At 34.3% G+C, this 12,893-nt stretch overlaps 1 protein-coding gene across 6 annotated transcripts in view; it reads left to right on the top strand.

Moving 5' to 3' along the window:
- CNOT4 (CCR4-NOT transcription complex subunit 4) overlaps positions 1-12,893 on the top strand; it is a 113,803-nt gene that overhangs the window by 74,769 nt on the left and 26,141 nt on the right. For all 6 annotated transcript variants that reach the window (XM_037513873.2, XM_037513863.2, XM_037513889.2 and 3 more), the window contains exons 8-10: positions 4,023-4,080; positions 6,254-6,503; positions 8,042-8,539. In XM_037513873.2, the coding sequence (XP_037369770.1) occupies positions 4,023-4,080; positions 6,254-6,503; positions 8,042-8,539 (806 nt within the window). The remainder of the gene's footprint in view (positions 1-4,022; positions 4,081-6,253; positions 6,504-8,041; positions 8,540-12,893) is intronic.

Raw genomic sequence — 12,893 nt, 5'->3', positions numbered from 1 at the left:
AACTATAGATAGGTCAGTATCTCTTGTGACTATTGATGTAAAAATCCTCAATAAAATACTAACAAATAATTCAACAGCACATTAAAAGAATTTTCCATCCTGACCATGTGAAATTTATTCCTGAAATGTAAGGATGATCCTAATATATGAAAATCAATATAATTTGCCAGATCAACTTCTGACCAAAAAAAAAAAAAAACACACTCATGTCGAAAAAGCATTTGACAAAATTCATTACTCTTGTCATGATGAAGAGCAACCTAGGAATAGAAGGACATTTCATAAATACCATTTATGAAAACCTCACAGTGACTATCATACTTATTTGTGGAAGACTGACAGCTTTTCCTCGAAGATGAGGAGCAAGACAAGGATGCCTGCTTTCACTACTTCTATTCAACATAGTACTGGATAGTGTTAGTTAGCCAGGGAAAGGCATTCAAATTGAAAAGAATAAAAGATTTGCAGATGATTTATATGTAGAAAATTCTTAAGATTACCCAAAAATGACCTGTTAGTACTAATGAATTCAGAGTTGTAGCAGGACACAAAGTTAACACAAAAATCAGTTGCATTTCTATATAAATGTATTACATGCATTTCTGTTCCTGAAAAGGAAATCACAAAAGCAGTTTAATTTACAGCAGCATCTAAAATAATAACATACTTAGAAAATAAGGAAGTGAAAGATTTGTACAGTAAAAATCACAAAACATTTCTGGAAAAAACTAAATACATTAAGGGTAACACCCCATGTTCACTAACTGGAAAACTTGATAATATTAAAATATTATTTCCCCCCAGAACTATCTATAGAATCAGTGAACTATCAAAATCTCAATGATATTTTTGCAGATAAAATAATCATCCTAACATTCATATGTAGGGCCTCCCCGCTGGCTCAGTGGGTTGAGCACTGTCTGTGAAGCTGTCCGCAGCCTCTGAAGTACTGGTTCGATTCCCAGCTGGCCAGGGTGATTCCCACATGGCATGGCAGATCTTTCCTGTCTTGCCCACTGCTCCCCTCAGCAGTGCTTTCAGTCCGTCTGCCTGTTCTGCTCCCTGCCCTGTCTCTGGTGAATCCTCTCACCCTCTTGTGCCTCTGACCTGTATCCCGGTTCTTGTATAAAATTAAATAAACCTTTAAAAAAAAATTCATATGTAATCTTAAGGGACCCCCAATAGCCAAAAACAATCTTGAAATAGAACAAAACTGGAGGGCCCACACGTTCTGATTTCAAAACTTACTACAAAGCCACACTAATCACAACAGTATGGTGTTACACAAAGACAGACATATAGGCCATAGTGGAATAGAATAGAGCCCAGGAATAAACTGTTAGACACTCATAGGTTAACTGATTCTTGAAAGGTGCCAAGATTAGCACTAAGAAAGGACAATCTTTTCAACAATTGGTGCTGGGAAAACTACACAATTATATAAAAAGAAAGATTGTATCTTTACCTAATTCCATATATAAAACTATTCAGTTTATTCAAAATGGATCTAAATGTAACACCTAAAACAAAATCATTTAAAGGAAACATAGTACATAAACTTCACAACATTAATTTGACAGTGGTTTCTTGGATGTAACAGCATAGGCACAGAAGAAAAAGGCAAAGAGAAAAAGACAATTCGAACTTGATAAAAATTTTTTAAAAATTGTACATCAGAAAACTATCCACAAAGTAAAATGTAAATACACAGAATGGGAGGAAATACTTGAAAATCTTGTGTCTGATAAGGGATTAATATCCAGAATATATAAAACACTTCTAAAACTCAACAACAGATGAAGCAATCTGATTTTTAAAATGGCAAAGGACTTGAATATATATTTCTGTGAAGAAGATATGTGAATAATCAATAAAGACATCAAAAGATATTTAACATCTTAATCATTAGAGAAATGTAATCAAAACTGCCATGAGATATCACCTCACACATTAAGACAGCTCTTATTAAAAAGCAGAGAAGGATATAGAGAAATTGGAACACTGCATTGTCAATGCGAATGTAAAATGATATATCTGAGGTGGAAAATAGTATGACAGTTCATCAAAAAATTAAGAATAGAATTATCAAGTGATTCATCAATTCCACTTCTGGCTAAAAGAATTGAAAATAGATCTTGAATATCCATGTTATAAGCAGCATTATTCATAATATCTAAAATGTAGAAGCAACACACATGTCTATGACAGATGAATGGACAAACAAAATATCATATACACAAATGGAATATTATTGAGTCTTAGGAAGGAAAGAAGTTTTCTTGCATGTTGCAACACAGATGAGGGAGTTCTTGTTTGTGAAATAAGGTAATCACAAAAAGACAAATACTAGGGTACTTAGAGTAATCAAAAATAATGGTGGATGCTGGGAGAAGAGGGAAAATAGGAAGTTAGTATTAGAGTTTTCAGTTTTACAGGATAAAAAAAGTTATAGGAATGGGTGGTGGCACTTGCACAGGAATGTGAATATATTAAATACCCCTAAATTTTGGCTTTAAATTGTTAATATGGTAAATTTTATGTAAAGTATGTTTTCCAAATTATTGCAAGTTTACCTCACATTAGCTGTATTAAAACACACTCTGTGCTTAAAATTTCCATTGACCTCTAGTGTCTGACCTCTGGTTTTCTTTTTATCTTACCTACCGTTGTTATAAAAATGTTCCTGAATGTTAACTTAATTAACTTTTCCCCTACTCTATTTCCAATCTTTTGATTCTTGACACACTTGCTACTCCTACCTTTAATATGTTCTTTTCCCCTTTCCATTCCTTTTCCTTATTGTGTAATCTTTTTTTACAAATTAGAACTCCCTTAGGAAGCATCCCCTCATTGCTCCACTTTTAGCGCCGCCTTTTTTCTAAAGACCAATGTCTTTTGTTGATTAGCCAATTCACTAAATAGTTGGCACTGACTGATAGAGCTGGTATGCGCCTGTCTGGTTTACTCAAGTATCTCTATACTTTAAATTCTTGGTATTATCTACTTAATAATATAACTTGATTTATTGATAAATAAGTAAGGACGTTCTTCAAGTAAATTTCAGACTTATTTTCAAATTCAAGAGCGTCTGGTAATATTCCTACAGAAAATATAGTTTGTATTCAAATAGCATACTAGCCCTTGTTTAACTTTTCTAAAGCATTTAAAATGTAGTGCCTGTAAGTTGTCCCTAAGTTGCTTGGTATATATTTCCAAGCAATAAAGTTGAGAAATCCGAGATCTTAATTATTTTGCTATAATATTAATCAGAATTAAGCCTCTTTTGTTCATGTGCTAGGTTAAATAAAGTTACAGAAGTGATTCACTAGGTCAGTGTTACAATGTGTATAAAAGATTTTGTTATATTTTTAGGTTAGACAAGATAAAATGGACTTGAAGTTAGCAATTCTCTGTTTCATAACTGTGGTACTGGATTTTCTCTATATGGAAGTCAAGTTTTAAGGTTATTCTTTTTACAGTTTGCACAAAAGTTTTTCTGTTAGTCTTGCACGTGTAGTTTGTGTATGTGTATGTACACATGTGCCTGTGCCTTTGGGCTTATGATTAAGATATTGAGGTATCAAAAGAAATGCATTGTTCTTAGTAACATAAAGAACATTTTAATAACTTTTATGCCCTTTGGTCAGACACCTAGAAAAATGGGTGAGTATTATTTGAAGAATTTTAATTGGGAATATTTTTATCACATGCAGAAAACTAAATTCTGGGGTTTAGACTTTTGACCTGTTACCTTTTTTTCATAAACCATTATTTATTTACTCCATTGTTTTTAGAGAATCTAATTAGAATCTGTAAATTCTTCAAGGGTAAGAATTTTATCTTACATGTACTTTTTTGAGTCCTCAACATTGGACCTAATGTCCAAGCACTACATCATAGTGCTTCAATAAATTTGAGACGATAAAATATCTTTTTTTTTTTTTTAACTTGGAGCGGTTGGTTTTGTTGTGGAAAAGAATTGACTTTACTCTGATTTTGTTCAATTTGTTTTCTTTTTACAGCCCCATTGATAAACCTTCAGATTCTCTCAGTATAGGGAATGGTGATAATTCCCAGCAGGTAAGATTTTGATACTGTATCAATTATTTTATCTGCCATTCTCCCAAAACAAGCTATTTTTACATAAGTGAATTTTCCAGACAGTGAAAAGCACTTTAAATACAGAAACTATTTTAAAATGCTTTTAATGGACATCTTCTGTTAAATGTATTTTTAGCCTCATAATTTAACCCGTTCTTGATGACTCAGAATTATCATTATTACCATGTGTTATTGTGCTGTGTGGCATTACCCTAATGTTCTTTGAGCTTGCTGATATTATTGATCTTTTCAACTATATCCAAAATAGTCCCAGATTAGTAGTGTATCTTCTGTAGTTCTTGATTTTAAGAATTGTTTCTCTGCTATAAGTTCCTTTTATCTCTGGCTGTTGACTTTAATTTTCTATTTCTCTCCAAGTCCTTTCCCACACTTTCCTCCTTTCTCCAAATAACTTTGGGTTTTGAATGATAGTTTTATTTAAAATTATAAGCACAATCATATCCTGGGTGAACTTCTGATTTTTAGAGTCTGCTTTATATCATCTTGTCCACTTGTTAGTTTTTCACTGCTTAAAATTCCGTACATCTTTTTACATTGGTAGAAAAAAAAATTATAGTTTTAATTTATTATTTTCTATATATGTATAGTTTTAATTTCTTCCATAAAGAATGACCAGTTCGCCACAATGTTTATGAGAAACTGAAGAGATCTGTAATACAGGGCTTCTCCAGATTTTTGCTCACAAATTCAATAAAATAATTTAATAATCTTATACTTTTTTAGATTTATATTAGGGCCTCCCTGGTGGCGCAAGGGGTTAAGAAGCAAACTATGAAGCTATCTGCAGCCAGTGCAGCATGAGTTTGATCCCCGGCCAGTAAGCTACCCACATAGCACAGCAGACCTCTCCTGACTTACACGCTGCTCCCCTCAGCAGTGTATTTCAGTAGATCTGCCTATTCTGCTCCCCACTCTGTGGTGAATCCTCTACCCCCACACCTTTGGCCTGTACCCCAGTTTTTGTATGAATAAATAAATAAATCTTTAAAAAAACATTTTTTCATAAGTTGAAAGTAGTTGCAAAGGATGTAATTTCCAGCATAGTGTAAATATTTTTATTTTACATAAAAGCATTACAATGCTTTTTAATGAGATCTTAGAAGTTAAATTATTGGACCATTTTGTTGCTGCCTCATCAATTTTAAAACATGCCCTAGCTTCTTTAACAATTAGAAATTTTATATCATTCCTTTTCCTCCTTGAACTGAATTTCCTTTTCCACTGCCATTACAGACTTTTTTTTCTTAATGCAGTATAATTTATGTTTGACAGGCATATATTTATTTCAAATAAAAAGACAAAAATATTTTTGCTGACATAAGACTTTGAATTTCAAATTTCTTCTGAATTTTTATTTGTAGTTTTGATTTAATCAAAGTAAATTTACACAGGAATAGATTTTGATAAAAATTTGTCTTTAACATAAATGCTGAAAATATATTGGAAATTTGTCTCTTAATAAGATAGCTAGGGCCATTTTAAATTTAATTCTCAGATTTCCCTAGATAGGTAAAAGGAGGCAGTTTCCAGCAGCAACTCTATAGTGTCTTTATTTTTCTGAATGTATGTGCTGAGACATCTTGTTCCTATAGCAAAGTAGATGGAAGGAATGACATCAGTATCATTCAAATCTTTGAACTCTTTCTGAATTAATACCTAGATCATATAATGATTTATCCTATAAAGTATTTTGAATGACATTTTGGGAAGTAACTTGATTTTGATTTTTGTTCAAAAATTAAAAAATTGGAAATTGCCTAGATGGCAAGAGAATCTGAGAGTCACTCTTTCATCTCTGTTATGAATATTCCTAGTAAGTTTTTGTTTGACTTCCTAGGGAGTTTTCCTTCTGGAGCAAAATACTGTAGTTAGATCTCAGAGAATGGGAAATATACATTCCTTTGAAAAGTAAGAAAAGTTAGGTTGTATAAGGAGAGGAGATCAACTTTGTCTTTTCAGGAGGGTTGGTTTTAGAAGAGTACTTGGATTTCTGAATATTCATATTCTCAAAAAAAAAGCACTCAAATATCACTGACCGAAGATCACTGCTCTGTTCCAGTTAGCCCTGTTAATTGTGGCTTATTTAAAATGTGTAAATTCATATTGATTATTCTTTTCTTTTTTTATTTAGATATCTAATAGTGATACACCTTCACCACCACCTGGTTTATCAAAATCCAATCCAGTCATCCCCATCAGTTCATCTAATCACAGTGCACGGTCACCTTTTGAAGGGGCGGTAACTGAGTCACAGTCGTTATTCTCGGACAACTTTCGTCATCCCAACCCTATCCCAAGTGGGCTTCCTCCTTTCCCCAGTTCCCCACAGACATCCAGTGACTGGCCTACAGCACCAGAACCACAGAGCCTCTTCACGTCAGGTATATAACAGTACTGCCACATGGTAGTGATTACGCACAGACTAGCATGGAACCCTCGATGGACATGTTTTTTATCCTTTTTCTCCCCACTCCTTTTTTCCTGAGAGGTGTAAACATTTAAACTGTATAGAATTGGATGGTTAGATAAGTTGTTGTATGACCTAGAACTTACTATCTTAACAGACTTTTCAGAAATCAAGGGTTTAGGTTACTTTTTCTGATAATATGATGCATATTTCTCTAGGAAATCTTAAAGATTTATATTTTAAATCAGATTTGTATTTGTATAATTAAATTGAGGGTATTTTTCCCATGCCGCATCTCACCAACAAAGAGATATATATTAATATTAAAAGTTATGTTTTGAGGGCCTCCCCGGTGGCGCAGTGGTTGAGCGCTGGGTTGCGAAGCTGCCCGCAGCCTCTGCGACGCCGGTTCGATCCCTGGCTGTTCCCTGGCCACCTGAGGAGGGTCCCACATGGTGCGCAGACCTCTCCTGCCGCCCGCTGCTCCCCTCAGCAGTGTACTTCGGTCCTTCTGCCTGTTCTGCTTCCCGCTCTGGCTCTGGTGAATTCTCACCCTCCCGCGCTTCTGACTGTACCCAGTGCATGTATAAACAAAACAAACAAACAAACAAACAAACAAATAAAAACATGCCTCTATAAAAAAAAAAAAAAAACTTTAAAAAAAAAAGTTACGTTTTGACATTTTGAGCCATTTCCATTTTTATTCATTACTACTGAATGTGAAGAATAGCATAAAATTAACATTGACAATAGCACCTATGGACAGTTTAAAAAACTGAAAATTAGATACATTTTTCATTAAATTACATTTTTTAACAGTTTATAAACATCAGGTATTCAGAATTATTTAATGATGATTACATTTTTAAAAATTAACTTTTATAACTGCCGGATCATATTTATGATTTCATTTAAATGACTTACTCTGGGTTTTGATTGTAAATGGTTGACAGTGTGACTTGAGTATCAAGTACTTTGTTTCCTTTGCTTAGCAAAATCAATCTATGTCATTCAGCTTTTAAATTGGTAACTTAACAGTGAAATTATTGCTAGAGGGACTTCCTGGTGGTGCAGGGGTTAAAGTCTCAGCGCAATCAAGCTATTGCCAGCTACTGCAGCATGAGTTCCATCCCTGGCCAGGGAGCCAAACCATATATGGCACAGTGGACCTCTCCTGTCTCACCCACTGTTCCCTTCAGAAGTGTATTTAAGTAGATCTACCTGTTCTGCTCCCCACTCTGTCTTTGGTGAATGCTCTTATCCCCCCTCATCTCTGGCCTGCACCCCACTTTTTGTCTGCATAAATAAATAAAATATATCTTTTTTTTAAAAAAAAGAAATTATTGCTAGAAAAATGATACCTTTTGTAATTTTATAATCTTGATGTGCTAAGAAACCATGCCGATTTATTTATATATGACTTGTAATAGGACCCATTAACTTTAGTGCAGATTCCCTTTAAGTGTGAAGGTGAGCTGTGTATTTTAAACTCATTAATTTTCTTCCCAACAGAGACAATTCCAGTATCGTCCTCAACAGACTGGCAAGCAGCATTTGGCTTTGGTTCTTCTAAACAACCAGAGGATGACTTGGGTTTTGATCCCTTTGATGTCACTCGAAAAGCCTTAGCAGACCTGATTGAAAAGGAACTGTCAGTCAAAGACCAGCCTTCCCTTTCGCCCACATCTCTTCAAAACTCCTCTTCACACACTACAGCCGCCAAAGGTCCTGGCTCTGGATTTCTGCATCCTGCTGCACCTACAAATGCCAACTCTCTCAATAGTACCTTTTCAGTCTTGCCACAGAGGTTCCCTCAATTTCAGCAGCATCGAGCGGTTTATAATTCATTCAGTTTTCCAGGCCAGGCAGCCCGCTATCCTTGGATGGCCTTTCCACGCAATAGCATCATGCACTTGAACCACACAGCAAACCCCACCTCAAATAGTAATTTCTTGGACTTGAATCTCGCGCCACAGCACAACACAGGTCTGGGAGGGATCCCTATAGCAGGTAGGTTCATTTATAGCCTTTGAGAATTTGTGAATAACTCATGCCTTCAGGTTGTTGGGTGGGCCTGGGAGGGAGCTATTGAATAACAGAGAGCATTTATCATTAGTTTTGGAAATTTCTGTGGGAAAAAATTTAAAGTCCTTGTCATAATCTAAACATTTTTAATTGGATGGATGCCTTGTAATATTGAGCTTTATAAGGATGGTGGAGTATTATACTGAGTTACTGCTCGAAAGCATTTTACTAATATCAAACTTTCAAGTGGCACATAAATGCAAAAAGAAAAAAATGGGCTCTGAAATTATGGCTATAAAGTCCAACACCACGGTAAAAATTCTGATTACACATTCTAAAACAAATTTTTAAAGATGGTAATTATTTAGTGAGAGCATCAGGGATAAAGCCACCCTATGACTACTTTTGGCAATTACTTATTTTGACTGAGGCACACATGTACACACACGACAAACCTGTGCTATATATTAATAAAGTACCTAATATTTGAGAACTCTGATTATTAATGTTTCACAGACATATCATATGTGACTATACTTTCTGTGAAAAAGAAATTTTTCAAGGAGAGATATTTTCCCTTTTGGTCTGTCATGTTTTTATTTCTGGGGAAAATATTAGGTTCCAGTAAATGATGCCAGAATACTTCTGGTTTTGTACTGCTACCCTTGAGGATTTCAGAACTTTTGGGTCTTAAGGTCCCTTTTAACGTTTTTTAGATCAAGAGACATCTATAGCTAAAGGAATCATTCTTACTAATAGTTTTTCATTTAATTTGGGCTTTAAAGAATGATTGGTAAGAAAGAGAGTTTGTTCCTCTCCTGATTTCTGTCAAGTAAAATAAAATAGTTCCTCATTCTGTTGCATATTCATAAAATTAATTTTTATCCCTTTTCTTGGGCTTTAAAGACCAGGCATGGCACAGTGTTATTTTAATAATGTGCTGTACCAGCAAAGCGTTCATTCTTTTGTTTTTAGAAGGGGTAATAGGTAAATTTACAGAGATCCATCAAAGTTCTTTGCCTCTAGGCCTTTTGCGACCAACATTTAATTTTCAGTGCAGTAGGTGGGTTATGAGAAAAAGGTTTGTGGCTGGTGATATAGTGAAGTTAATAGTTGGTATAGTGAAATTAGTTTGCTCATGTTTAATAGCACCTCATGTAGTGCTTTGCACATTGGTGGGACTTATGATACTTGTTTATGTAGTAGATAATCTAGAATGACATTTTTCAGTCCTCCCCTTCTACATGATTACCACTTGTGAGTTGCCAAGTGTTCAGTTCCCAATACTCCTTTTTGTCTTCCATCCAAGACAGCATATTAGACTGTAATTTGGTCTTTTCGTTTTAATCTTTTAAAGATATGACATTCAATTACCAATAGTGTATCTCATAATTGATTATAACATTGAAAATTAGTTAAGTTCCCCTAAATATTCCAAACACTTAAAAATAAAACAAACCAATTTACAGTGAACATTTGGGTTTCTGTTTGCCCAATGGTGAACTAGGCCATGTGGCTAATAAAAAGAGATATACTGTCTTTAGGTACTTTACAGTGTAGTTGAAGAGGTAAAATTAAGATTTTGTATGAAAGTGATAACTATGATAATAGATGCTAAGAAACATCAGTGGAGCCTATAATTGTTGGGGTGGTTTTATTGATGAAGTAGGCATTGATCTGTATTATGGTATCTTAGATTTTGATTAGTAGGAGGGAAAGAGAAGGGCCTTTTATGTTGATGAAAGCTCTTGAATAAAGGCATAGAGGCAGGAAGTACTAGGTCATTACATTAAGAAGCAATGGAATTGCCTTCTGTAACAGGAGGTGCTTTTGATATATTGTATAGATACGATGAAAAGATGGAGTGTGCTGACAGAAAGGCAGACAGCATGGCCTCTGTATATTAGGAAGGAGGATGGCTTGTGGAACTCTGGTTCTTAGCTTACCTCATCTTGTGCTTTTATTTGACTTACTGCACGACCATCTTTGATACATTATTCTGTCAGTTTCAGTTATTGTTACTGTCCATTAGCCCATAAAGAGCAGTTTTAACCCAAATACTCAAACCAGTAGATATTCTGGAAATGCCACAGTGATAATGAATAGTGGATTGTGAGTGTAGTTGTCTTCACGTTAGTCATTTGAAATCTTCATCTAAAGGAACGTTATGAAAACAAAATGTGGCATTAAGTTATGGGCCTAACTTTGTGGGGTTTTTTCCTTTTAACATACACTTAATTATATAGCATAAATACTCTTTCTGCTCAGAAACTCTTAAGTCACCAACTGTAGGTTCTGAATCATTGTTATGTTTTGGGGGAGGTGGGGAGAATTTTCTATTTCAGATTTTCATTTTCTGCTGTGTTTACTTGCTTGGTATTTAAATGGTGACTTATATTAAGCTTATTATTAGCTTATTTTTAAGGCTCTGATGACTACAGAAATTTCATTTTTAATGTATCAAAATATTTAAAATTGTTATTAAGAGTCACACAGAATCCTCTCATAGCTTATAGACATTTGACAGCTACTTCAGGGAAACTGAATGTGTTATGCCTCAAAACAGAATAGTTGTATAATTGTAGCTAGATGATTTAGGGTTTTCAGAAACAGCCATAAGAGAGTAAAATTCAGCAAAATGATGTGCATCTTAACTGTTTAGTTTAATATCAAGGCAATATCTAATCCCTCCCTCAAAGTTGTAACTCATTTGTACTTAAGTTGAACTATTGATGTAGGTTCAGCTTTGTATCTTGTAGTGGTTATCATGGTATCTTACTGTAGGGTAGCTGTTGCAGGCTTCATAATGGACAGTACATGTTGTTTCAGTGAGACCTGCCTTTTGGTTATGCTTAAACAATATTCTGCATTAGAAAAGAAGCATGTGTGTATTCTTTGGATAAGCAGAGCAAACTAGGATCCTTGCCTGTAGGACAGATACTTAGAGGTATCAGTCAACTAGATATCACATAGATACCGTGTCTGTTTGTTCTGTATTCATATTTAAATTTTTAGTTTTAGTTTGTTTCAGTTCATTATTAAAGATTAGTATATCTGAAACCTATCATGGGAAGGACAGTTGCCAGAGGTTTGACAGAAATGTGGCTTCCATTTCCTTTGCATAGTTGAAATGTTTTTGTGCTTAAAATTAGTTATTTCCTTAATTTGTGAAATCTTTTTAGCAGTATTTTCTTGGCTGCGTATCCAGTTCAGTTGGTTTGGAAGAGTTTTTGAAAATTTTTGAGGGGAAACTTTGTAGGCAGTTATAGTGGGTCCTTTCAGATCTTTATTATTGGAACTATGTGCTTTCACTTTAGAAAGTGACTTACCTTGCCCAATTCTTCCACTTTAGGAATGTCAAAAGTTTGTTCCAGAAAGGTTAAATTACTTGCTAAAGTGACATGTTCAATTAATAGGAGAATTAAGATAAGAACCCAGATCCCACATTCAGTTACTGAAATGTTTTTTCACTACAACACTGATGCACTCCATCATATATGAAGACCACTTGGCTTTCTTCCCGTAGTAATTGATTGTTGCTCTCACATACTTGCAGATTCCTTTTTATCAACAATACCTATTTGTGAAAAAATTAGCCCAGACCAGGGTTATGGCCTATAGTTTTTTAAAAGATGAATGAAATTTATTCGCTTGATGAAAATTAATCTCTTGCTTAGACCTCTTTAATACCATGTTTTTACCAACAACTCTAGTCTAAATTTTCTTGACTCAGCCTCCTTGTTTATGTACTTGGGGTTTATAGACTGCCGATTTACTGAAAAAATATGAAATAACTTGTTCTAAAGACTAAAAGTCTTTTTCTTCCTGATGCCAGTTAAGCTGTCTTTCTAAATGTAATATTGTAGAATTGTTTTTCAAAGAACTTCTGCCAGGTGTTTTTATTCCATAATGCTCAAAATTATTTGGAAAACAAACAATAATAAGCTCTAAGTCTGTAAGCATTGTTTCAAGATCCACTTAGAAAAATACTTGAAACTGTTTAGGGTTGGATTTTTTTCATGTGTTTTGTTAATTCAAATTTCACATATGAGGGCATTTTTCTTTGTTTCTGATTTAGCTGTTTTAACAGTGACTTGATTGAATTTTGAGTCATGGGTGAAACAAGTCACTTGTAGTCATATAACTAGGACAACTGATCTCATTTCATGTATGGTTCTCTGACCTAGAAGTAGTCATCTCACTTTCAGTCAATTGGATCATTGTATTCTTAGCATTTTACTATTTGCCAATTACTTCAAAAATATACATTGAATTTTCAGATGCTCTATGTTAATTTTCTAAATTATTTATATCATTTTATTTCTTTTTACTACACATA

The sequence above is a fragment of the Talpa occidentalis genome, unplaced genomic scaffold, assembly GCF_014898055.3.
Source record: "Talpa occidentalis isolate TD23 unplaced genomic scaffold, MPIMG_talOcc4v2.1, whole genome shotgun sequence".
Taxonomy (NCBI): Eukaryota; Metazoa; Chordata; class Mammalia; order Eulipotyphla; family Talpidae; genus Talpa; species Talpa occidentalis.
Note: the sequence above shows the minus strand (reverse complement) of the source record. Positions and strands in the feature narration are given on the sequence as shown.